Source organism: Canis aureus, chromosome 11, assembly GCF_053574225.1.
Source record: "Canis aureus isolate CA01 chromosome 11, VMU_Caureus_v.1.0, whole genome shotgun sequence".
NCBI lineage: Eukaryota > Metazoa > Chordata > Mammalia > Carnivora > Canidae > Canis > Canis aureus.
Genome location: NC_135621.1, coordinates 27,420,349 through 27,445,618, shown reverse-complemented (window position 1 = coordinate 27,445,618; position 25,270 = coordinate 27,420,349). Strand labels below are relative to the sequence as shown.

Sequence of the window (25,270 nt, the reverse complement as noted above, 5' to 3'; positions counted from 1 at the left end):
TGAGACACATGTTTACATGAGGAGAATGACAGACGCTGGGAAATGACCCTGTTTAAAAACACATCGGGAACCAGCTTCCATACCCCATAGTTTTTTTTGTGTGTTTTTTTTTTTAAGATTTTATTTATTTATTCACAGAGACACAGAGAGAGAGAGGCAGAGACACAGGCAGAAGGAGAAGCAGGCTCCATGCAGGGAGCCCAATGTGGGACTCGATCCCAGGTCTCTAGGATCACATCCTGGATTGAAGGCGGTGCTAAACCACTGAGCCACCTGGGCTGCCCATACCCCATAGTTTAGATGCCATGAAAAGAGAGTATCAAGCGGCAGGGAGGGGTGTGTAGGATTGAAAAAGTCTTTAATCCCCTGCAAGCTATGAAAGGCCAAATCCCAACTCTGAACGATATGCAGAATATGAACAAGCCTGAAGGCAAGGGAGTCACCAAAGACATGGTGTCCTACAGATATTTTGTCAGAACTGAAAGCCAGTCCTACATGGGAACTGTGTAGGAGTATTCTGGGCGATGAGGTGGGTGGGTTTTCTTCCCAGAGCTATAAATAAGATTGGAATGAGAAGAATTTGATAAAAGATATAAACACAGAAATGATGAGGCAGGATACAGCCATGACCCCCCTAGTCCTGCCCCCTGCCCCCCTCCTGCTAGGAGGGCCTAGCTACTTCCTCAGTTGTACAACCAACTTACATATAAACACACTTTAGAGAAACTTCTCCTCAGGCCAGCAAGATGGGAATAGAAGGGCTTTCAAATCAGATGTTACTTTTTCAGGCCTCCAAATCTCCAATAATCAACAACTTGCTGGTCACTTTACAAGCTGCTTCCAATGCTGCTCTATTTTCTTTGGAAGCTGTGGCATGAAGGGTGAGAGGTGGGGGCTGGTGGAGGATGGCAGGTAGTGGGGAGGTCAGGGAGGCTGAGAGTGTTGGAGCCTACAACAGGATAAGCGTAGAGAGCGTGAGGCTGTGATGAGGAAGAATTTATTCACAGGGTGCAGGGTGTGTGTGTGTGGAGAAATGCAGGACCCTATCTGTGTATCACCTGGCATGTGGATGAACAGGGAATTTCACACCTGAAACTATTCCCAGGCATCAACATTCTCTCTCAGAATCTTCAAGATTGTTATCGACTTCCTTCACTAGAAAAGCTGAAAACCAAGACTGTGTCCATAGTTGAAGGTGGCTCTCAGTAGGAGGAAGATGCAGTATTCTCACAGAAGTAGATCATTTCTATTCCTCTAAGAAGGGCAATTATTCTCACTTCACAGATACAGAAAACAGGGCAGGGTATACAAATAGGTAGGTATTCAGAACCTTTTAGAACCTGGGCTCCTGATAGAACAGAAGCATTATTCCAAATTCCATGCCCAGAATTCCAACAAGTTTGCAAGAGAGTTGTGTTTCTGTCTGTCTGTCATTCATATACACGCACACATATCACACTTTACAACTTGGCAGCCTTGACTCATTCATTCAGTGCCAGGCACTGGATAAGATATTTCTCAAGGAGCTCATAATATGGTTGGAGGAAAATGTATAAGCAGATAACTCCAATAACGGAAACATCACCTGTCTTTTTTTTTTTTTTTTTCATCACCTGTCTTTTTAACAACATACAACACTACAATAAATGTTAAGCAGGGAGACCATACTCAATCGTATGAAGCAGTGAGCTCTAGTAGTCCCTGGTACCAACTAAGAAACAGGCACGAGAATGCAGGGCACTCACCCTCCCTGCAAGGCTTTTAGACCTTGAACATCTCACAGATCTTGAGAGGTAGCATACTCTCAGAACTACTACTGTAATTAGTCAGCACTCCACAGGATGTTGGATTGCTCTTTATTTTGTGTATGGGTAAATTTTAGCTACTCAAATAAACTGTTAAATGTCCTGAGGGCAGGTACCTTGCTTGGTATTTCTTTAATCTTTCCAGAACTAACTCCCCTGGGCACAAAGTAGACATTAAACACATGACATCCTTGGCGAAAGGGACAAGGAGATGAGACTCTGGGTGATTTGTCCCTCCACAGAAGTTTATAGAGAGGCAGATGTGGAGTGTTCTGTGAAGCACAAGTGTGCCTCACCCGACCACATCACTGATCCACTGCACAAGGAGCCTGCTCTGGCTCTTTAGGGTTGGTGGTGGGAAGTCCTTCACTGGAAAGCCAGAGAAGATTGCAGCATAAAGTGGATAAATGGTTTGGTAGTTAGTTAAATAAATTATTATTTATTAAATAAATAAAAAGCTGAATTTGAGACTTAAATTTTTGGCTGATACTTAGGATAGAAACAGACTTCAGATTCCTCCCATCTGCTATTTGGTTCTAGCTCTTAGAAATGGATCTGCCATTACCATGACATGAATCAAACTCCATCCTCACTTGCTTAAAAGGCTTCCAATGACTTCCCATTGTACCTACAATAAAGTCCACCTCTTCTGTGTAGTTGACAGGCCCTCATTATAGCCCAACCCTCAGTCACCAGGTCCCGGCCACACTAGCTTCCTCGATGTTTTCAAACATTGTCAGGCTCTGACCTGCACTAGGCCCTTACACTTACTCTCCCTTCTCCCTGGTCCTCTGCCTGCTTCTGTATGGCTGGCTCCACCTCATCCTTCAGACCTCAGCTCAAACATTTCCTCCTCAGGGAGGCCTTTCTTTCCTGATGATCTTATCCAAAATGACCCCATCATTCCTATCACCTGTTAACACACTAACTGGTTAATTTACTTTGTAACACTGACCATACTCTAAAGTTATCTTGTTTACGTATTTGTCTCCTTGTTTATTATCACTATTCTCCTTTCAAGGGCACATACCAGGTTCTGGAATAATCTGAATGAGTAAATGGATGAGGATGAAGAAAATACAGTGGCAGTAGGTCAGCACTGAGTTAAGGTAAAAAACATCAGTTCTCTCACTATAAAGCTAGAAGTTGTTGTGTGACTATTTTTTTCCTCATAGGGTGTGTCCAAGTAGCAATAACACACGAGAAAAGAAAGGAAAGGAGAGCTTAAGCTCTTTGCTGATGACTTAAAAAGAAATGTCAAAAAGAGCAAAATCTTGCTGTCTCCAGCTTTCACTCAGTTTATAATGCTGTTGATATTAAAAACAAATGTTCTGACTTCTAATAGATTCCAATGTTGGTTTCATTTCTCCCCTAGTGATTTCGTTGTGCACCCACTAAGCCGAGCTCTGCAATAACCCCATCCAGCACACTCACACCCATGCCAGCTATAGGGTATCTGAGACTCTCACTCTAAATAAAACTGCAGTTTGATTCAAAATACCAGGTAGGAAAGGGTTTTCTCTCCCCAAGAACCTGAACAAGAAGGCAAAACACATGCAAGAAGTGGGTCCTTTCTCACAATACCCCAGCTCAAGGTCTGCTCCTTCTATAAAGGGAAGTGAGTGTAACAGGGAGTAGAAAGCCCTGAAAGGTGCCATTCAAAAGCGCAGGATGGTTCAACAGCACTGTTCAAACCAACACTGTTTGTTTCACTGAACTTAATAGGAGCAGTTATCTTAGCCATTAGTGAGCAAAAGTCCTTGAACTTGGAGAAGCACAAGAGAGAGAGTGACAAATGAAACCTGTCGCCCTGATTTCTGTTAGATGCTTCCCACGGCATACTAGACACACACGCCATGCTGAAAACGCAGCTCTAGCAAATGCTGAGAGAGAAAGGCACTTACGCGGCATGATCCCTTGGCTCACCAATTCTTCTCGAGTCCGGCGCTGCTGGAGCTTCAACTGCAGCACTGCAGGGTGGCAAAGAGAGAGGAGAGACGGAGACTCAGTTGGGCATTCCACCACAAAAGACACATTTTCAAATGCAAAGAAAGTCTCAGAACAGAAGGGTGTAGTGTGAAAGAAGGATCCCTTTAATTGTGACTGTGTGTAATTGCAGAAGTGGCCTGATACAGCAGGGTTTCCGTATTCTGCTGTGGGCGGCGAGAGGAAGTTGCGAAGGGTCTTGCAGGGCGATAACAATCCACAAAGTACCAAAGTCTTGCCTCTTGCTCAAAACCTCCTACAACACTATATCCTCCTCCTAAGACTAAAAAAACATAAATTCTTAACTCAAAGGAAATATAATAAGGACCAACACCCAGTAGGAAAAGCTTTCTAGATATTCTACACTGTCTTCCTGGCAGCAAGTGTTTACCACCATGAGTGCTGAATGATAGAGTGTTCACATTGATCAGGAAGTATTGGTTATTTGTAAAATCTTTTCTTTTGTATCTAAAAATTACACCTATTTTCACCACGCAATGTATTTCTCTAGACCAGAAAACATTTTGCCATCAACAGAACTCTTTTCTTCCTCTTACTGTTCAGTTAGAGCTTTTTACTGTTGAGGCAAAACCACCAAGCCACCCGAGTCAAAGTGCATCTGGGATAGGAGAGGGCGATGAGGATTTCTCCCATTTCCACTCTGCCAATACTGCCTAATGAAACACTCAATAGAAATTTTTGTGGGATCCCTGGGTGGTGCAGTGGTTTAGCGCCTGCCTTTGGCCCAGGGCGCGATCCTGGAGACCCAGGATCGAATCCCGCGTCGGGCTCCCGGTGCATGGAGCCTGCTTCTCCCTCTGCCTATGTCTCTGCCTCTCTCTCTCTCTGTGTGACTATCATAAATAAATAAAAATTAAAAAAAAAAAAAGAAATTTTTGTGAAGTTAAAAGTCAATGATCTCTATTTCAAATGCCAATGAAACGTAAAGGGCATCACCATGGCCCACCAGGCAGAATGGCCTGCATTCAGAAACTAGGTGAGAAAACGCTCAGAGAAGGAGAGAGTCAGGAGCCAAGGAAAGTCCCCTCGCCTGATAAGCCTTCAATCAAGTCACATCTGAGAGAGAGAGAGAGAGAGAGAGAGAGAGAGAGACCTGTATCTATTAAGAATCATATTACCATAAGTATCTGCCTTTTCCCTTTATAGAGCAGTTTTTAAGAAGGTCTCCAAGAGGGCAGCCCAGGTGGCTTAGAGGTTTAGCGCCAACTTCGGCCAGAGGCGTGATCCTGGAGTCCCACATCTGGCTCCCTGCATGGAGCCTGCTTCTCCCTCTGCCTGTGTCTCTGACTCTCTCTCTCTCTGTGTCTCTCATAAATAAATAAATGAAAATATTAAAAAAAAAAAAAAAGAAAGTCTCCAAGAAGAATGGCAGAACCATAACTAGGCTCCTGGCTACATCTCGAATTCAGCAGGTCCAAAGCAGAACCAGTCTTTCTCCCAAAAACCTAACCTACTTTCCATCCTTATCTCTTTAAAAAAATAGAATCATGATCTGCAATCTACCCCCCAACCCAGTATTAAGTTGTTGAGCCAACCTCAACTCCTCCAGCTCCCTCACGTTCCTCCTCTTACCAAGTTCCTGGTGCCACAGTTTTGCCACGTTGCATAGGCAGCTCCCTGTCTTGCACCTTACTTATAGCGTACCTCTCCCATAGTAAATGCCCCCAATTAAGGCTGTCCAATTACCCTCCCTCAAGTACCATGTGCTGGCCCAACCGTTCATTCACTTCACTTGGAAATGCCTACCCTTTTCAACTGACCTTCCGGGCTCCTAAGCATGAAGAATTACTCTAGATCTCCTGTGAGCTACCTGTTATTTGTTATAAAAAGTATAGTAATATTTTGCCCTGTGTAATAGTTACCCCTTTAATATAACACATCTCTCTTACCAATTTATAAACTCCTGGAAGGCAGAGAATGTATCTTATTAATATGTGCCCTGCATAGCACTCAATACACAGAAAGCATTTAATAATTGTTTCTTGGGGGGATCCCTGGGTGGCTCAGCGGTTTAGTACCTGCCTTCTGCCTGGGGTATGATCTTGGAGTCCCAGGATCGAGTCCCCATCAGGCTCCCTGCATGGAGCCTGCTTCTCCCTCTGCCTGTGTCTCTGTCTCTCTCTCTCTGTGTCCCTCATGAATAAATAAGTAAAATCTTTAAAAAAATAATTGTTTCTTGAATTGAACTATATCTTAAAATGATAATACATACAGTCTGAGAGATCTTATCAGGAGATCATAACTATTACTATTACTTTTTTACAAATTAACACTTAAAAGTAAAGCCTTACAGAATAAATGGATAAAACAACAGCCAGACTAGTGGCTAACATTTATTGATGTGCTTGGTGCCAGACATTGTTCTATGTACTTTCATGTTTTAACTCATTTCATCTTTTTTTTTTTAAGATTTTATTTGTTTATTCATGAGAGACAGAGAGAGAGAGGCAGAGACACAGGCAGAGGGAGAAGCAGGTTCCCTGCAGGGAGCCTGATGCGGGACTCGATCCCAGGACTCTGGGATCATGACCTGAGCCAAAGGCAGATGCTCAACCACTCAGCCACCCAGGTGCCACTAATTAATCTAACACTCCTATGTAAAGACATGGGCCTTACTATTCCCATTTTTACAGGTAGAAAAATAAGGCCCAGAGTGATTCAGTAATTTTCCTAAGATTATCCCACTAATAAGAGGCACAACAGAATTTGAACCCAAACATTCTGATTCTAGAACGTGGGTTCCTTACTTCTCTGCTTCTTCAGGGTCTTCTGGAGCCTATGCTGCTAAGACAAGAAGCTTGGAATGTGACCACCTGGGCTGGTTCTCTGGTGAAAAGGGATATAGTTTAGGCCAGGGTCAAAAGAGTTTGAATGATACATCAGTAAAATAAATTTAAACTAATCTAGGAATCTTATTTCAGGTAAATTAGAACCACAGATTATAATATTAAAATGGAAATAATTAACAGCTAGGAGTCACTGAACATTGCTGTGTGTCAGGCCTAGTTTAAGTGACTGACATGCTTTTAACTTTAAAAAAAAGGGAGGGGGGCTAAGAGGATGGTACAATTATTATCTCCATTTTACAGATAAGGAAACTAAGGAGTAGACCTTTAAAATTTTGCCTTGGGTCACACAGTTCAAAAGTGCTGGCATGAGACTTCATACCCAGATCTTTGTGATTCTAGATTGCAGGGCACTAAATACTATGCCATACGTCTCCTTGGAGGAAAGAAAGAGGAAAAAGAGAAAATATTTGTCATCTTTTATAGTGTTTCTAAAGCCCAGCCATTCTCTACAGAGAATGATTAAATATAACACATTGATTTGATTTCTAAGAACAGAGAAATCTAAATATGATTCAGTAAGTCTGAACACTTCAAAGAAACAATAACTAATGAAAACTCTGGCCATTATCCAAAAATTTTGAAATACCAATCAGCAGCACTCCTAAAAAAAAAAAAAACCCATCTACAGATAGGGCCATAAGGGATATTATGCAAACTTCTTGACTAAAAAACGTATTGCCTCATGAGAGCAAACATTTAAGTCTAGGATTCAAGGTTTTTTATGGAGAACACAGGAAAGGCTGATTTAGCTTTTGTTTTCAACATATCTAACTCAAAGAGAAAGGTTTATCTAATAAATCTTTCCATCTGTAAAACTAAATGAAATTAAAGTTCAGTTATCTAAAAATTCCATCCTGTTCCCTCTCAGCAGTGAACTCCAGGCTCCGTGCTTATCTGAAATCTGACCAACTTCCCTATTCACATAATAGAATTCACCCTTTATCAGTAGTATCTCAGGTATTGCTACAACCTGACTACAGATATGTTACTGTTTTTTATACACTGCAAAGGCCTCTCCTGCTAACTCAAACACTGTTTATAAAGAGGAAAAGAAAAAAGGCCAGTAAACTCCAAATTATAGTTGTCAGCCTCTACATCATTTTACTTTAGTATTGATCTGTTTGGCTGTGTACAGATACAAGGGTCCTTCTTCTAAAACTTCCAACTACAAAGAAATAGGTATTTACATGAATTTCCCCTTTCTTAGTCTATCTTAATTCCTCTAAATTCTAACTAAGCACACTAAATAAAATGCCTTTATGTTTCCAGACTTCAGGGATTCTTTATTTTATTTTAGTTAAGTAGGCTCCATGTCCAGCATGGAGCCCAACTCGGGGCCTGAATTCATATCTCTGAGATCAAGACCTGGGCTGAGATCAAGTTCAAATGCTTAACCGATTGAGCCACCCAAGCACCCCAAGGATTATTCATTTTAGAAGCAGCCATTTAATAACTCACTTGCAGTAAATAGCATAAGGGCCATATGTGCTGTATTCACTGCAGAAGGTCCCAAATCAGACGTACGTTTCAAAGGCCATACATTTTTTTTTTAATTTTTATTTATTTATGATAGTCACAGAGAGAGAGAGAGGCGCAGAGACACAGGCAGAGGGAGAAGCAGGCTCCATGCACCGGGAGCCCGATGTGGGATTCGATCCCGGGTCTCCAGGATCGCGCCCTGGGCCAAAGGCAGGCGCCAAACCGCTGCGCCACCCAGGGATCCCAAGGCCATACATTTAATGCACATCCACCCTCACCAAGAAATACCTGACATGAGTTCAAATGGTTATACTTACAGACGGTGCTAGACCAAGGAGATTCAAAAGAGTAGAAATTTGACAAAATCTCTCTATTCATTATACATCACCATTTAGATTTCCTCTCCACTCCCCAAGTGGATAAAAACTAAACAAAAATACCTATTTGTGTACATGCACAAGTCTTTATGCTTTCACTGTTATTAATTCCACAAATTTAATATATCATCTGTTTCTAAATGGGTCTGTGTAAGCAGCCTATATATAGATGAACAGATGTCTTTAAAGCTGATGGATGGTGAATCGACGGAGTTGCCTGCCAGAAAAGGATTGGAATAAAAAGAAACCAAATCATAAAGTAGGGAACCCTAGGTTCTCCACTCCCCACAGAATTAATCAAGTTTTCCACCTGTTTCAAACAAAGGTCTGAATAACTGGCTTCTTGGGAAATCAAAGCAAAAGATATTTCTGCCCTGTAAAGACCAGGGAAGTATGTTGATGACATTCAAGAATCAGAAAGAAAAGCAAAAAATAAGTGATGTGTCCTCAAGCCCAGCTCTGTGGCTTCCACTGGTCAAGGGACCTGGATTTCACTGGGGAGGGAGATGTGCAGCTTGACAGGCTATTCTCACCTTATTCATATTTATCCATTATTGATTCCACAAAGGCTTCTAGAGTGGGGAGATGAAGTATTTATGAGGGAAGTAAAAAAGAATGGGAAGGAAATTAGTAGGGGAATGATAGCAAAAGAACAAAAACCCTCCTTGACATCATCCTTTGTTCACTAAGACCTCTTTCAAGGAAGATTCTAATGGCAAGGGCATTTCTTAAGCCTGATCTCCTAATAACTGGTTCATTGTTTTCTCCTCAATAACCTTTAGGTACCAGTCCAAGAATAAATAAGCAAATACAATTTTATTCAGCAACAGACACCATTACATCTACTTTCAAACTGGAAAATCTGTTTCACTGGGAAGATCAGAGAAGGAACAGAGTAGGTGAAGCTTAAGCATGCTAATAATTCAAATACTCATCTTTGTAGCAGTGAATTAGACCAATTTTATTTTATTGGTGTATTTTATACTTCAGTTTATCCTATATGCCTTAAAAAAAATCATTTAGTGACACCCAAATTATAAAACCACAACACCTATTATTTAAAACCAAAGGCTTGGGTGTGTCTCTAGCTCTCTCTCTCTCATGAATAAGTAAATAAAACCTATTTAATAAATAAATAAATAAATAAATAAATAAATAAATAAATAAAACCAAAGGCTAGTCCCTGAATACTGACTAGTTTCGTCCTTAGCATATATGGTTAAAAGTAGGTGAAGGGTGTTCCCAGAAGAGGGTATTACCCTACATGCTCTGCTGACTGGGTTAGTCTACAGCATCACCACCAAAATATAGATTGAGAGTTGGGATAGGGGGATGGTTTTCTACTCAATCTAACAAATGTTTACTATACAACTAACATGTGTCGAGCCCTGTGCTAGGTGTTGGATATACCTGTGGTCTCTGCTCCCTTAAAGCTTTTGATCCAGTGGGCAAACAGCAAATTACATATAAATAAGTATAAGTTGCGATTAATGTTTTACAAGAAAAGAATGAAGGGTATGAGAGGTCAGACCTTGGAATTCATAGTTTCTCCTTTATATGTTCTGTAATAACTAACTTTTCATACTTCTTCCTTACTACTATATATAGTCACTTGTTTAAGCTACTAAAAGTCCTTAAAAAAACAGACCTTGGGGTAAACTATATTTAAATAGGTAAGCTAAGGCACACAGTTTCATTTATTCACTTTATGCTTATTTGCTTAGTTGCTCTACAGTTCACATACTAGTTGGTAAGCATATCAATTCATCACAATATTCATGCCTCAGTTCTTCTCTAGTTTCTTGTCAAAACTCTCCTTAGGCATTCATTCAAGAATTATGAGGCTCTACTATATATGCCAGATCTTTGCCTGCTACTGGGGATAAAGCAATGACCAAAGTTACTGCCTCTGGTGGAGTTTACACTTTCATGGAGGAAAACAAACATCAAATAAGTACTTGTAATAGTGAAGAGTATTTTCAAAGAAATACTCAGACATCACATCTCAACTAAGGAGTTAAACTATTCCCATTATTCAATTCATCCAAGTGAAGGTTTGGTACTAGAGTACTAGGTACTACATATGTGAATAAGACATGGTTCTCATTCTCATGGATTTTTTTTTCTTTTTTTAAAGATTTTATTTATTCAGGAGAGACACAGAGAGAGAGAGAAAGAGAGAGAGGGAGAGAGAGAGAGAGAAAGGCAGAGATACAGGCAGAGGGAGAAGCAGGCTCCATGCAGGGAACCCAACATGGGACTCCATCCCAGGTCTCCAGGATCAGGCCCTGGGCTGAAGGTGGCACTAAACCGCTGAGCCACCCGGGCTGCCCTCTCATGGAATTCTTATATCTAATGAGAAATAAAGACTGAAAATTAGTAATATTATAATGCTATAAGGAAGACTTGATGTCTATAATGCAGACTTTTAGTTAAAAAGTCATAGGAAATGCAACTTAGCTAATACACAGATATATATACACACACACATATACACATTAGCTATATATTAGCTATATATATATATATATCCTACTATATTAAGGGTCTCTGCCAATATGTGTGATATACATATGTCTGCATAAATAATAAAAAGAAATGCTGATTTCCTAAAAATAATAAAAATCCAAATAGATATACATAGATACAGATATTTTCAGGTGCTATGACAGTGAGAAGGTGTTAGTATCCAACACTGGAAGTCACAGAAAAACAAGATCTTTCCTACATGGGGTAAGAACAGTGAACACACAAACAGGGCCTTAAAATTTTTATCCTCTTGATAAGTTTGTACTAAAGTTTCAAGTAATTTCTTGACGCTACTCCCAAAAAGTAGTATGTTCTTTTGGGTCCCTATCTATTATAATTTTCCACAAGTCTTTCCTGATAGAGACCAGATAGATATAAAAAGGAAGTGAGGCGTCTGCACTCCCTTACTCCTTCCCAACACCTCTTCTGCATTCTGGTTCTCAGTCCCTATTCTATCCTACAGCATCCCTGGGACTATTTTCTTCTCCTGCACTTTATGTAGATTTCCTCCAACTTTCTAAACTCCAAGTTTCTCTAGACTCTTTCATGATTAATTTTCTTCCCTCAACTTGGGAAACCAGCCTGAATGGGTTAGCACAGTATACACCACCCCAAAACCGTGTTTCTGGCTTGTGCTTTTAATATAAACAGCAGCATTTTTAAGGCCCCAGTGTATTCTATAATTAGCTCTACCCTTAACTAGAAAGGGTTTACTGTCAACCTAACTATAATTTCTGGGGAATGAGGCAAGTGATGCATATTGGGTTCGTTATATGAATATTTTGTAAGTTCCTAGTGAATTCAATACACTTGTAGAACTGACCTTTAAGGGAAGAACAAAGGACAGAGAAAGAATCGGAAAATACAAATTCTAGTCCTGGCTCTGCTGCTTCCTAATCACATCACTTCTTTTAGCCTCAATTTTCCCACTATTATACAATTGGTAAAAATAATTCCTGCACTTTCAGCTAAAAACAAAAACAACCCACAACGTATGTGAAAAGTGCTTTGTAAAACTGTAACATGGAAAATACATGTTTCACTAGAATATGAATCTTTATCTCAGGTAGCTTTTCTCTAGGACAGGACTAGGTACTGCTAATAATCTGGTACCATACCTCCAACGACATGTTTTATTTTGCAAAATAAAAGGGCCTTTCTATCAAAACATCCTTTCTTAATATCATATTCCATGTTGTTCTGGGGCAGAGGGAACAAGAAGGGAGCAGCAGGGAGGGGGAAGAAGAGGGAAGGGTAGGAAAGGAGGAAGGAAGGAGGGGAAAGGAGGGGAGGGAAGTGTCTCCTTTCCGAAGGCAGTTCTGGCAGTGAAAAAGTACCCTCTATTTTCAGACTCTATTCAATCTGGTATGTCTAAAGGGGCAAGACCCTGAGAAAGGCAGAGAGATCAGTACCCATTCATTAATAAAATTAAATATATGATGAGTGTTCGAAGCATGCTCCTGAAATTCTAAGCTACCCTTAGATTTATAAATCAATTACTGAAATATATTAAGGGTCAGGTTTTTCAAACTGAAATGTTACCATCTAGTGGACAGGATTACTGATTAATTCTTATAAATGAATAATTAATTATGAAGAATATTGGGCTTTCTGATAAATTCAAAATATAAAATGATTTGTGGTATAAACAAAATACAATGAACCACAATGTAATGCTGAAGAAGAGAGAAGTCCCCAACTCTGTTTAAAATAGCACATCACACATGCGAGGAGCACCTGGGTGGCTCAGTTGGTTAAGTGTCTGACTTCGACTCAGGTCATGATCTCAGGGTTGTGAGAGAGAACCCTGCTTTGGGCTCCCTGCTCAGTGGAGAGTCTGCTTCCCCTCTCCCTCTGCTCTTCCCCCCACTTGCACACTTGCTTATACTCTCTAACTCTGAAATAAATCTTAAAAAAAATAAAATAAAATAAAATAAAATAACACAAGTAAAAAACCACCTATAATGGGATTTCAAATTTGATTGCTTTTATCACTATACTCAATCTCAATCATTCAACCTTTTCACAATCCTATAAAATTCTCTCTCTGTATATATTGTATAAACATGAGTTAAATTATCTGTTTTAGATATCAGAGGTAATATCAAAAAAAAAAAAAAGATCAATATTATCTATTTAACCTGAATACTCTCAGAGATTCTGAGGTATCTTCCTGGAGTGGCAAATCTGGGTTACTCATATATCTACTCTAACACGTATCTACAAAGGATAAGCTTACAAAAATCTAACTTGAGTCACTGAAACATGTAAAATAAAAGGTCTTTGCATTGTGAAATAATAAAATGGTGAAAACATGCATGTGCCATCTTATTAAATCCTTTCTTCTTAAGAGAGGGATTGGAGGAGGGGCAGAGGAAGAGGGAGAAAGAGACTCTTAAGCAGGCCCCGTGCCCAGCTAGGAGCCTGACTCAGGCTCAATCTCACAACCCTAAGATCGTGACCTGAGCTGAAATCAAGGTCATTTACCTGAGCCACCCAAGCACCCTATCTTATTCAATTCTTAAAACAAAGCTATATGAAAGGTTCTATTATGATACTATTTTGTAGCTGAGGAAATTGAGCATAAAACATATTAAGCAACTTGCTTAAGGTCACCCAGCTCCATTTTGATCTACAGCCAGAGCCCTTAGCCATTATTAAATGTTGTGTTTCTCTTCCTTCATAAAACAGATCAGTTCCTCGTGTACAAAAATGGCACTATTAATAGTGCTTTCTGCATGATGTGTCTGGAAAAAAAATGATCTATCTACTTATTAACAGGGAAAGTCCAAGTGATTTCAGTGAATAGTACAGGGCATTTCAGAACTCTAGAATCTAAAAGCCTTCTTATATTAAAATTCTAAAAGGAATAGAGACTAACAGGATTAACAGTGGCCACATGTAAAGGTGATTCAAAGGGGCTCCTCCCAGAGACAGGAGGCTAAGGATACAGAAGAACTTCACCAGCCTACTTCCCAATTGGCTCTCAATGTAGAAACATCCACACTGAAAAGCAGAGGGCACCTGCTTCCTGCTACAACTTCATTCCTGCATCCTGCCAGGGGTTTTTCCCTGGTATTAGAGAGATTCTGAGTTCATTCATTCACAGAACTAATATTTATTATGCCTACTATATGCTAGGCACTATTCTAGATGATACAGCAGTAAAATGGAGAGATGAGGTCCTTGTCTACAGAGCATGTGTTCTGGTGGGAGAAACATATTGAGTTATTTATGTTATAATTTCCAATGGTACATTATGTGAAGAAAAATACAGCAGAATAAAAGAACAGAGAGTGACTGAGGGTGGTAATTTTACACAGAGTACTTAGGGAAGGCCCTTCTGAAAAGACAGATGACTCTTATACAGAAACCTAAATAATAAGATAAACCATGAAAAGATCTGTAGAAAGAATGTTTCAGGCAGCAGAAATAAAGAGCAAGCACAAAGGCAACTGAGGTAAGAAAAGGCCTGTCTTGAGAAGGAAACTAAGATACAAAAGATGAGGAATCTAATATGTTGAACTCCTACCTTAGCAGTCACTTGGCTAGATGTACCACTACAGTGACTCATTTCATCTCAACAGTTATTTGAAGTATGTATTACCTCCATGTTATAGATGAAGAAACAACAGTTCAAAGAGGTTAAGTAACTGGCTGCACAATTAGTAAGAGGTAGAGCCAGAGTTCACACACAGGTCGGACTGATATCAAAGCCTGTGCTTTTTCTGCTACATCACATTTAATGCCAGTCGTAACAAAAATATTAATAATTATGCATAAATAAATCAAACTTTTTCCCATATCCTCAAAATCTGGGGCTCACCCATTTCATTTTGGGTAGCTGTTCATCTCCCCCTTGAAGTAATGTCCTTCTTTAATTGCAGCGGGCAGATCTCAATTGCCAGCTATGTCAATGTCATCAGTCTCTTTCCTGAGCACCTACAAGGCAATGCTCAAACAACTAACTCCATCATATAAGATCTGAGCATAGCATGTACTTGTACCAGGCATCTGAATGGGGTGGAGATACACTGGGAATGTGCTTTAGACTGGCAGGACCATCTGAACAAACACTTCCAAAGTTAAAGGCACCAGGAACAGTGTTTTCCCTGCCCCATTAGTTCTGCACGTTCACCCAGGAAATGTGGGCAGCCTTGAATCTCACTTGATATTCCCTGCTGGTATTACTGGTGCTGACATTTTGCACTCAACTTTGTTGAGCGTAGGTGACAGGTGAACAGATTCAAAACCTGGAACGGGGTATTCTACAGCAAGCCAGAAGTGACAAAAATTCTTTCCCTTAAAACTGTATTAGAGTACTTACTCTTTCTAAATCTTTAATAATGTGGACTTGAAAAATATAGCATGTAGAATACTCATGACTGAAATAACGAGGGAGGCCTATAAGTAAATACTTAGAAAGTTAGTTTTTTTCTATCTCTTTCCATAGGCTTATCCTATTTAGCCTCTTCATATTTTTGAAATTAACTTTCAGTGTTTGTAGTAATTAATTTTGAGACAAAAATGTGTGGTTGGTTTGTTTTTAAGGAGGCTGCACATCCAGTGTGGAGACTAATGCAGGGCTTGAACTCACAACCCTGAGACTGTGACCTGATATGAGATCAAGAATCAGACACTTAACCGACTGAGCCACTCAGGTGCCTCTAAAATAATTTTAAAAATGAAAACAATTCTTCTCTAGGACAAGGATTAGGAAACAGAGAAGTGATTAGAAATGAGAAAATTGATCAAATGTGCTAAAAATATACACATACAAAATTTGCAAGTTCTTCAAATATTTTTTTTAAAGATTTTTTTAAAATTTATTTATTCATGAGAATACACAGAGAGGAGAGAGAGAGAGAGGCAGAGACACAGGCAGAGGGAGAAGCAGGCTCCATGCAGGGAGCCTGATGTGGGACTCGATCCTGGGTCTCCAGGATCACGCCCTGAGCTGTAGGCGGCGCTAAACCACTGAGCCACCGGGCTGCCCAAGTTCTTCAAATATTTATGTGTAAACCTTTTCTGGGTATTTAAAGGAAAAAACAATAGTTTCTCCCCTTAAACCCCAAGGGATGTAAAATTTTATGTTTGTCTCAAAAAAATTAAAGGAATATTTTGAAAATTAATTTTGGCGCCTGGGTGACTCATTTGGTTAGGTGGCTACCTTTGGTTCAGGTCATGATCCCAGCCTGGGATCAAGCCTCAGGGTAGACTCCCTGCCTGCTCAGGGAGGGAGCCAGCCTCTCCCTCTCCCTGCTTGTGCCTGCGCTCTCTCTAATAAAATCTTTTTAAAAACTTTTTATTTTTTGTAAAAGCTACAGCAAAATTTTTCTTTTCTGTAGAAGATGGAAAGGCAAAAAAAAGGGAAAATTAAATTTCATGCAGCATATGAAATATGAAAGCTCTAAGTCTATCAGCTAAAATTGCTGTAAGAGTTACAATTCTCAAGATCAAATACATAAAGGAAAAGTCAGTCTGTTAAAATACAGTAGCCCATTTAACTAGGAAGGCCCTACTCTCCATTCTCCAGGTTTAGCAGAGGCATCTCAGAAGTAAATGTACATGTAACTGTAAGGGAGTCCATGTTGTTTGAAGAACTGCAACTCTGTATTTCCTGAAGTTTGTGTGGTCAAATTTGCAAGTGGAACATTTCATTACTGCAGGTTTTTGCACAAAATTTTACGAAACAAACCTGCATTAAGTTAAAGCAGAACTGAAATCAATGCCTTTTCGGCAGGAATGACTTCGATATTTTCCTATCACATATTCCTCCTTTTCATGTAGATGTTTGGCTCCTTCAACACACACCATGGGTGAAGGGGACATTACAGCTCCAAAGCTAAAATGGAGGCTGAATGCAGAGCAATGAAACAGTTTACCTAGTTACCACATACCACATTTTTCTAGCATAATTTTGAGGGATGCAGAAGGTGCCACACCTATCAGCAGAACACTTATTTTTAAAATGTCCCGGATACTAGCTTGTAGTTTCCCTCCTCCTGCATTTTCAAATTATCCCAGTATCAACATCCGTCTTTAAGAAGTTTCCCCCTAGTTTTGAAAAAAATGCATTACGTTTGTCTGACACTCTGTGTAATACACAAGCAAGACCCCTCTTTCTCTGGCTCTTATGCCTCATCAAGGCATGAAAACAGCCAGAACTACAGCAACAGCTGGGGATCATTAAACCGACAGAAATAGCTTAGGAGACTCCATTGGTGTGAGTGGGGGGAGGAGAGGCTCAGTATCAGATTAAAAAAATCAAAAGGGCAACAGGAAAGGGAGGGGGTTAAGGTGAAGTATATCATACCCAAATTTCCTTTACACAACCAAAGGGAGGCACTGAAGCCAAAGAAGGGACAGGTGACTGGCTTAAATTGCCTAGCCTCTATCTATTCTCATATGGAAGGCTTCGTCAAACCTATAAATGTGAGTCAATGAAGACAGGTGGGGGTGGGAAATAGATGGGTGGGGGTGGGAAATAGAGGAATCGTGGCATCTCAAAGGCTAACCCTGGGTCATCCCCAGTCTGGAGGAATCTCTTAGGATATGAGTCACTTCTGAGGCTGTGCTCACAGTAAAAATCAACTCCAAGAGGGGCAGGGGTATGAAAATGTATGCCAGTACCTAAGTGGACTCCCTTAGTCCAAGTCATCCCTTCAACTGGGAGGACCGAATGCTAGACGAAATGCAGGCTGTCGGGGCTGTTCATGCCAGAGCACAACCACGCCTCCAATGCTAGCTTTGTAATCTGCCAGGCCTCCGAAGGTCAGTACAGGAATGTGCCATCTGCCTGGCTCACTGCCCGAGTGTGTTCAGCACATATCTGAATGCCCTACAGCAGCTTTATTCAGATCACTCCATGGAGTGGGCTTGCATATACTGATCTCTATACCTTAGTCTGGTTAGTTGTAGGATCCTGGGGTATCTTCTCCAACTTCACACTTGCTGGCTGTCATTTACTATCAAAGCCTCTCCCACCAAGGCATCTTCTTCATAACTAATCTCACAGGACTGACTGCAGTTTCAGAAAGTTCCCCACCTGCAAGCCCAAACAGGAAATGATTCGATTGCAGATATTATGATTGCAACTCTCTTTGGCAAGAGTGTTTGGTAACTGTGGGATTGCATGAACTTCAGCTGAACATTTTATTTGATGCATCTAATGATTTACTAGAGAAGGCTCCAGGCTGATGGCTGTTCTCAACGAAAGAAACCACTACATTACCCTCTTCTAGAATGGCTTCTTTTCTAACCCACAAACCTGGCAGGAAAATATGCCTCTGCATATTTCCAAACTACACCAGTTTTGGCTAGCTAACTGTATTTGAACATGGTTTTCAAAAAAACACAATGGCTTATTCTGAATATTTTAAGTTAATATTAGGAAGGGTAGGAAACCTACAAAAATAAACCCACTAGAGAGGAGACTAAAAAAGAGTTTATATAGATATTTAGTTTACACACACACATTTACCCACATATCTCACATACAGTTCGTTTTAAGGCTGCATAACACCAAAGAACAGGATATATGTCAACCAAACTGTGTTGACTATTATCACTTTTCAGTGTGCACAGCCTTGATGGGAACAACTGTACTAATATATCTCTTATCAACCTTTAACAGACTATATTAAATATAAAATATAAAAGGGATGTCATAAATATTTATAACCACTTACTACATACATCGTAGGACATAAGAAGAAAAATAAATATAATAAAAAATTACTAATAAAAATAATATGTAATACTTTACAAAGCTTTCACACATATGATCTTATTTGACTCTATGAGTAGGATGGTAGACATTATACTCATGATACTATGAAAGAAATTGGTTTGCCAAGCTTAGAGCAATTTAGCCAAACTCATATTTGCAAGATCAAACCAAGAACTTCAGGTCTTGACTATCAGCTCAAGGCTGGAGCACTAGCTGCCTACCACAAAAAGGCTTTCAGCCCTCAAGGAATTAATCTCTGACACGTAACGCCTTGGCCAGTATTTCTCAGATGTACCAAGTTTCTTCCCAGTAAGAATCTCACCAATCTCCTGGACCAGTGTCATATTCTGAATCTAATTCAAGACAATTGTGAGGAAAGGTTAATTATTAATACCACTGATAATTAAAAGATCTGAGCTTCTTCTAAAGGCTAGAATTATTAATATGAGATACTGAATAAAACTGAATTAGGACAGAGTGCTTAAAATATATCTGTCATTTAGGATGAACATATTTTGCTTATGGGCACGACACTGCCCTCTAGTGCCAGGAAGCACAATACCCTCAGCAGACTAACTCCGCTAATGCATTATTAACCAACTACTATGCATAAACACACTTCACTAATACTCACTTTAATGGGGGGGAGGGGGAGAAATGGTTACGCCTATCACACACATGCAACCATAAAAACTATATCAGCCCCTCAAGGAATTTATAAATATAATAGAGAAGATAAGAAACATAAAACAAATCACTGTAATCAAAGACAGTGTTCTAAGTGCTTTTAGTTTGCAGAGAATAAATCACTAGAGTACAAAAAGAATCAGGCAAGCTTTGCAGCAGCAGTAGCATATAAACTATCTCTGGAGGGCTTCAAAAACTAGATATGACCAAAAAACAAAAACTAGATAGGAGCCAAAACCTAGAGGTAAGAAATACTGTAAGGATAAGAACATAACTAATACACTTCAATTCAGATGAAGAATTAAGTTTGTGAAAGGGAGTAGAAGGCAGCTGGAAAGGCTGGCAAAGGTCAGACTGTGAAAGGTCTAAAAACTGTGCTATCCAATATGGTGGCCACTTGCCACATATGCTATTCAAATTTAGTTAAAATTAAATACAATTAAAAATTCAGTTTCTTAGTCACTCCAGTCACAGTTCAAGTCTCAACAGCCACATGTGGCTAGTAGCTAGTGTACTGGACAGTGTAGATACAGTATTGGGCAGTGCTGTACAGAAAGTTGTATTAAATAACAAAACATCGGGATCCCTGGGTGGCCAGTGGCTGAGCATCTGCCTTTGGTCCGGGGCGTGATCCTGGGGTCCTGGGATCGAGTCCCACATCGGGCTCCCTGCATGGAGCCTGCTTCTCCCTCTGCCTGTGTATCTGCCTCTCTCCCTGTGTCTCTCATGAATAAATAAATAAAATCTTTTAAAAAAATAAATCACAAAACATCAATCTTTCAAAGCTTCTTCTAAAAAAAATGCAGATCTGATCCTTGCCAAAATCTAATAATAAAGAAAACCACAGGTCCTAATGCCCTAAGGCATTAGGCATAAAAGTGTGGTCCCTATCCTCCTAGGCATTTCCAACTGCCAACTAAAACAAGAAAAAGATCACAGATGGCGTCCTATAATCCTAATCAATTATCTTTAAAAATATGTGCCAGTTTTTAGAATCTTTTTTTAACTTAGGAAAAAGAAAAGACAGAGCTAAAAAAACTATGAAAGAAGGAAAAGATTAGGCATTTACATATAATAATAAAACAGAAGACTGAGAAGAGTCACTTTCATTGGGTAATTTTGAGTATGTGAAGGAAGAACTGCATCCCTCAAATATCTGCTTCAGCCCAATAGGAGCAATACTGGACATCCTTTATATTTTCACTATCTAATGCACAATCTATTTCTTCTGTTACAAAATGACAATCATTAAAAAAAAAAAATGTGTACTGGGGATCCCTGGGTGGCTCAGCGGTTTAGCACCTGCTTTTGGTCCAGGGCGTGGTCCTGGGGTCCCGGGATCAGGTCCCACGTCAGGCTCCCTGCATGAGCCTGCTTCTCCCTCTGCCTGTGTCTCTGCCTCTCTCTCTCTCTCTCTCTCTGTCTCTCATGAATGGGTGAAATGAAATCTTTAAAAAGAAAAAAAAATGTGTACTGATAGAAAACATAAAATGAGTCCTCTCAAGATCCAACAGACAAAAAGAATTCCATGTACAAAGTTCCAAGTACAGTATAAAATCAGAAAAACATATAGTCAATTGGTTAGGCTAGTTGTCTAAAATTACCACTCTGATCCTACTTAGACAAGTCTGCATCTCTATTTCCTATACACTGCTACACTCGAAACAAAGATATTCTTAATGTTCACACTGGGAATCTGAAACACTATAAATCCTTTGGTTACAAAAACAGTAGCAGCCCAAAGCTTTAGGTCCTAAGCCATACTCTCTCCCTGCCTTTCAAATAATCTTCCCTGAAATGTTACTGTCGTGTTTGACTTTATAATCCTAGATATTCAAAGAAATCAACTGCCTTTCAATCCATTTTTTAAAATACTCTTTTTGCAAACTGGACACTGATAATCATTCATCTCCTCATCGGTAGATTCATTCATTGCTGATGCCACAAGTTCAAATCATCCTGTTAAATGTTAGTAAAGTTCCAAAGAGATCTCAAGAATTCAAAAGAAACATCTGAGTTTTTAGAAAAGTAGCAGTTATGTAATCAATAGTGAAAGTTGTATGTAAATTCTGCTAATGGACAACAGGTTTTCCAAGCTAGGAGAGGGAAAATGTTGAAAATTCTTTTCCATTCATACTGTTAGAATTTGAATGAAGTCCCTACCCACCCCCACTTTTTTCATAACTCAGAGTTCTTCTGAAAGAATTACCAAACTTGGGCAGCCCGGGTGGCTCAGCGGTTTAGTGCCGCCTTCCACCCAGGGCCTGATCCTGGAGACCTGGGATCAAGTCCCACATTGGGCTTCCTGCATGGAGCCTGCTTCTCCCTCTGCCTGTGTCTCTGCCTCTCTTTCTCTCTCTGTGTCTCTCATAAATAAATAAAATCTTTAAAAAAAATTTTTTTTTAAATTACCAAACTTTTCTGCAGAACTCAAGAGAACATTTCTTCTAGCAGCTTCAAAATACAAAAGATGGATGTTCACAAAGGAAAAATCCTTGGTGGATGTTAACCTAATAAACACTTTCCTGCTATCATTCATACACGTGGATGTAATTCTATTGTGACTCTACAATTACTAAAAAGATTGGTAAGGCCAGCCCAAACTGTTTACCCTAACCCCAACTAACATGCAGTATAAGTAAAAAGCCTTTCAAGTATTACTTTATTTTAAATTATTATATCTTAGTGTTATAAGATCTCACAGGTTATCTATACACTTTCAGTATTTAACAGAGAGAAGAACTGAAGTCATCATCACTGGCTCCCTATTTATTTGTACAGTACCCATGGCCAGAGTATGTTTCATTGACAAAGCACTGCATTTGACCTAAAGAGGCAGAACCCTACTTTGTAAAGTTTTTTCTTTCTTCTTCCATAACCTAGGTTCAGTACATGAGCTGTGCATGGGTGGGAGGAAGGAAGCAAGAAAAACATCCTAAACACTGTCTCCATCAGGTCATGAAGTACACCCTATGGTACTATGCTCAGCTGTCTATCTCTCGAGGGCTCAACAAGCTTTAATAAAAACCCAGGGAGAGTAAATCACCCAAAGTCAAAGCCTGGATGGCTACAGAGGAATAGGGAGAGGAGATAAAAAGACTGTAATAAATTAAGAAGGAAACAAAAGCATGCAAATCCCAACAGGAGAAATATGCCAACCTTCCCGCAAACTGTGATAAGGGGCCAGGCACACTGCGGGGTAGCTGTCCTTTCCCGGCTCCAGGACAATCCATGAGAGAGGCAGAATCCTGCAGGTGGGCTGGTGAATCTTGGTCTTCTCCTCCAGCATGCTGGGGGAGATGTGAGGCTCCAAAGGCCAGTGTTGCAATACACTTGTCTTCCTTACCTCACTCCTTAAAGAGGCCATTTATTATTTGCTGAAAATCTGATTACCATTGCTCTTTAGGTTAAAGTGGGTACTTCATTTCTGTAGTGCTAAGGGTTGTAAGAACAGCTAGATCCCGACTTTACTTAGGGAGTGGGGCATTAAAAGCAGTGACAGCAGAAGGTCAGAATCAGTAAGTCTCCTGGAAAACATTTCTTCCTGTCAGCACTGGGCCTCGACACAGACACCTCCCTCCTCTACCCAAATGCCAAAAAGCAGGACTGGGATGATTTCAATGTGTAGGGCTGGAAGAGAGGAGGGTTCCCTTAGAGAAAATGTTCGTAGCAACCAACCAACCTCATTCACCCAAAATAGTAAACAGTTGGTTTCTCTGCTCAGAACCAAAAGGCTTCTGCCAGACAAGCAGTATCACATGACCAGGTTCCCTCTTCTCTCCTCTGCCTCCCTCCCTTCCTGTGCAAAGTCTACACCAAAGTGGAACAAGGACCTATAACACTGTACTATTTTATTTCACTTGACATTTGTTTTTAAAATGTTTACAGATGAAAGATACCAAATTGGGAGGAAAGGCAGTACCAAGAGAAAAAGTCAGATGAATTTACTTTGAAATAAGCCACATCACAGCATCAAAAAGGGGTACCATTAACAAGGCTTAATTGGTAAAGGTGCTCAATGAATGAATAAATGAGTGAATAGACAATTAAGCAATTTGCAGATATTTTGGTGATAAAGTCCCTAAAAAAACATATAGCTCAGTACATATTTGACTTTTTCATTTAGAAGGAAAATAAAGGCTCTTAAGGTGCTAGCTAGTATCACAGACAATACACTGCAACAATAGTAGTAGCCCATCAAAAGTTTGAGATTCAAATCCTTATTGACTTCAATTTACCTTATCATTTGATTCTACTCCTTAGGGGTCTGGAGGTGCATAGAAAATCCGGGTAACTATACCAACAGACTAAATCAAAAAACCTAAACAGCTAATTATGGAAAGAGCTGCCATCATGACACTCACTGGTATTTTCACCTAAGGTGGTCAATAAGGATAGCAGCACAGCTAGAGTGAGATGTGCCACCATATTTTTCTCCTCACAAGGTCTCCCAGCACTTAAAGCTGAGCAAGGCATAAAGTGTAGAGGCATGGAAGCAAAAAACCCTAGTGGAGCAATTTGTTCTACAGGTGAAGCGTAAGAATCTACTGTGTCACCATCATCAGCTGTGGTCTCTACTCAAAAGGCCAACCAGGGGACTTTAAGGTAAGAGTTGCTCATACTCATCCATCCCTTCACACTGTAAGATGTTCAATAATATTTTTAATATGGAAAAGAAAGAAAAAAATGAAAAAAAAAATACCAGAAATCCTTAACTTAAGCAACACCTTTTCCCTCAACAAGACCATGTGAAGATAATTTGGCCAATGTCAAAATACAAATACTACCAATAAAGAATTTGCTGGTGAGGATGAGGAGCAATTGAAACTCTCAGATATTACTGGGAGAATACAAAATGATTTGGGAAACTTAAACTTGGATTTATCATACAACTCAATAACCCCATCTCTTTGAAACAAAGGGAAATGAAAATATATGTCCACATAAAGAGCTGTACATGAATATTCATAGCAGCTTTATTTAAATTGCCAAAAACTAGAAACAACTGAAATGTCCTTCAACTTGGAACAGAACAAAAAATGGTGGTACATCCATACAACGGAATACTAGACAGTGATAAAACACATGAACTACTACTACAGGCAACAGCATGTACAAACCTCAAAAGCATTAAGCTAAGCAAAAGAAGGCAAATGCAAAAAGCTACAATACTGAATGACTGCATTTATGTGCAATTCAGGAAAAGACAAAACCAGAAGGGCAGATCCAGGAATGGGGGAGGAAAATGTCTACGAAGAAGCATGACAGAACTTCTTGATGGAAATATTCCATGTATCTTGATTACGGTGGTGGTTTACTTTTTATCAAAACTCACTGGACTGTATCTGTAAAAGGGATGACTATTACTGTCTATAAACTGATCCCAACTTTTTTTTTTTTTTTTTTTTTTTAATTTATGATAGTCACAGAGAGAGAAAGAGAGAGAGGCAGAGACACAGGCAGAGGGAGAAGCAGGCTCCATGCACCGGGAGCCCGACGTGGGATTCGATCCCGGGTCTCCAGGATTGCGCCCTGGGCCAAAGGCAGGCGCCAAACCACTGCGCCACCCAGGGATTGATCCCAACTTTTAAAAGAAAAGCAGATTACAAAATACCATCCAGAGAGACAGAATAGAATAGTAACTAAAAATACAGGCTCTGGAGCTATCTAGATAGCCAGGTTTTAAATCCTGGCTCTACCACTTACTAGCTGAGTGACTGACCTGAGAGCTTTAACATGCCTGTGCCTCCCTTTCCTCATCTGTAAAGTGGGGATAATAGTATTTACCTCACAGCATTACTGTAG

The 25,270-nt window shown here is 39.9% G+C and overlaps 1 protein-coding gene across 5 annotated transcripts in view; it reads right to left on the bottom strand.

Moving 5' to 3' along the window:
* Window positions 1–25,270, bottom strand: part of MRTFA (myocardin related transcription factor A) — a 198,000-nt gene that overhangs the window by 36,021 nt on the left and 136,709 nt on the right. For all 5 annotated transcript variants that reach the window (XM_077914394.1, XM_077914392.1, XM_077914391.1 and 2 more), the window contains one exon: window positions 3,710–3,775. In XM_077914394.1, coding sequence (XP_077770520.1) covers window positions 3,710–3,775 — 66 coding nt within the window. The remainder of the gene's footprint in view (window positions 1–3,709; window positions 3,776–25,270) is intronic.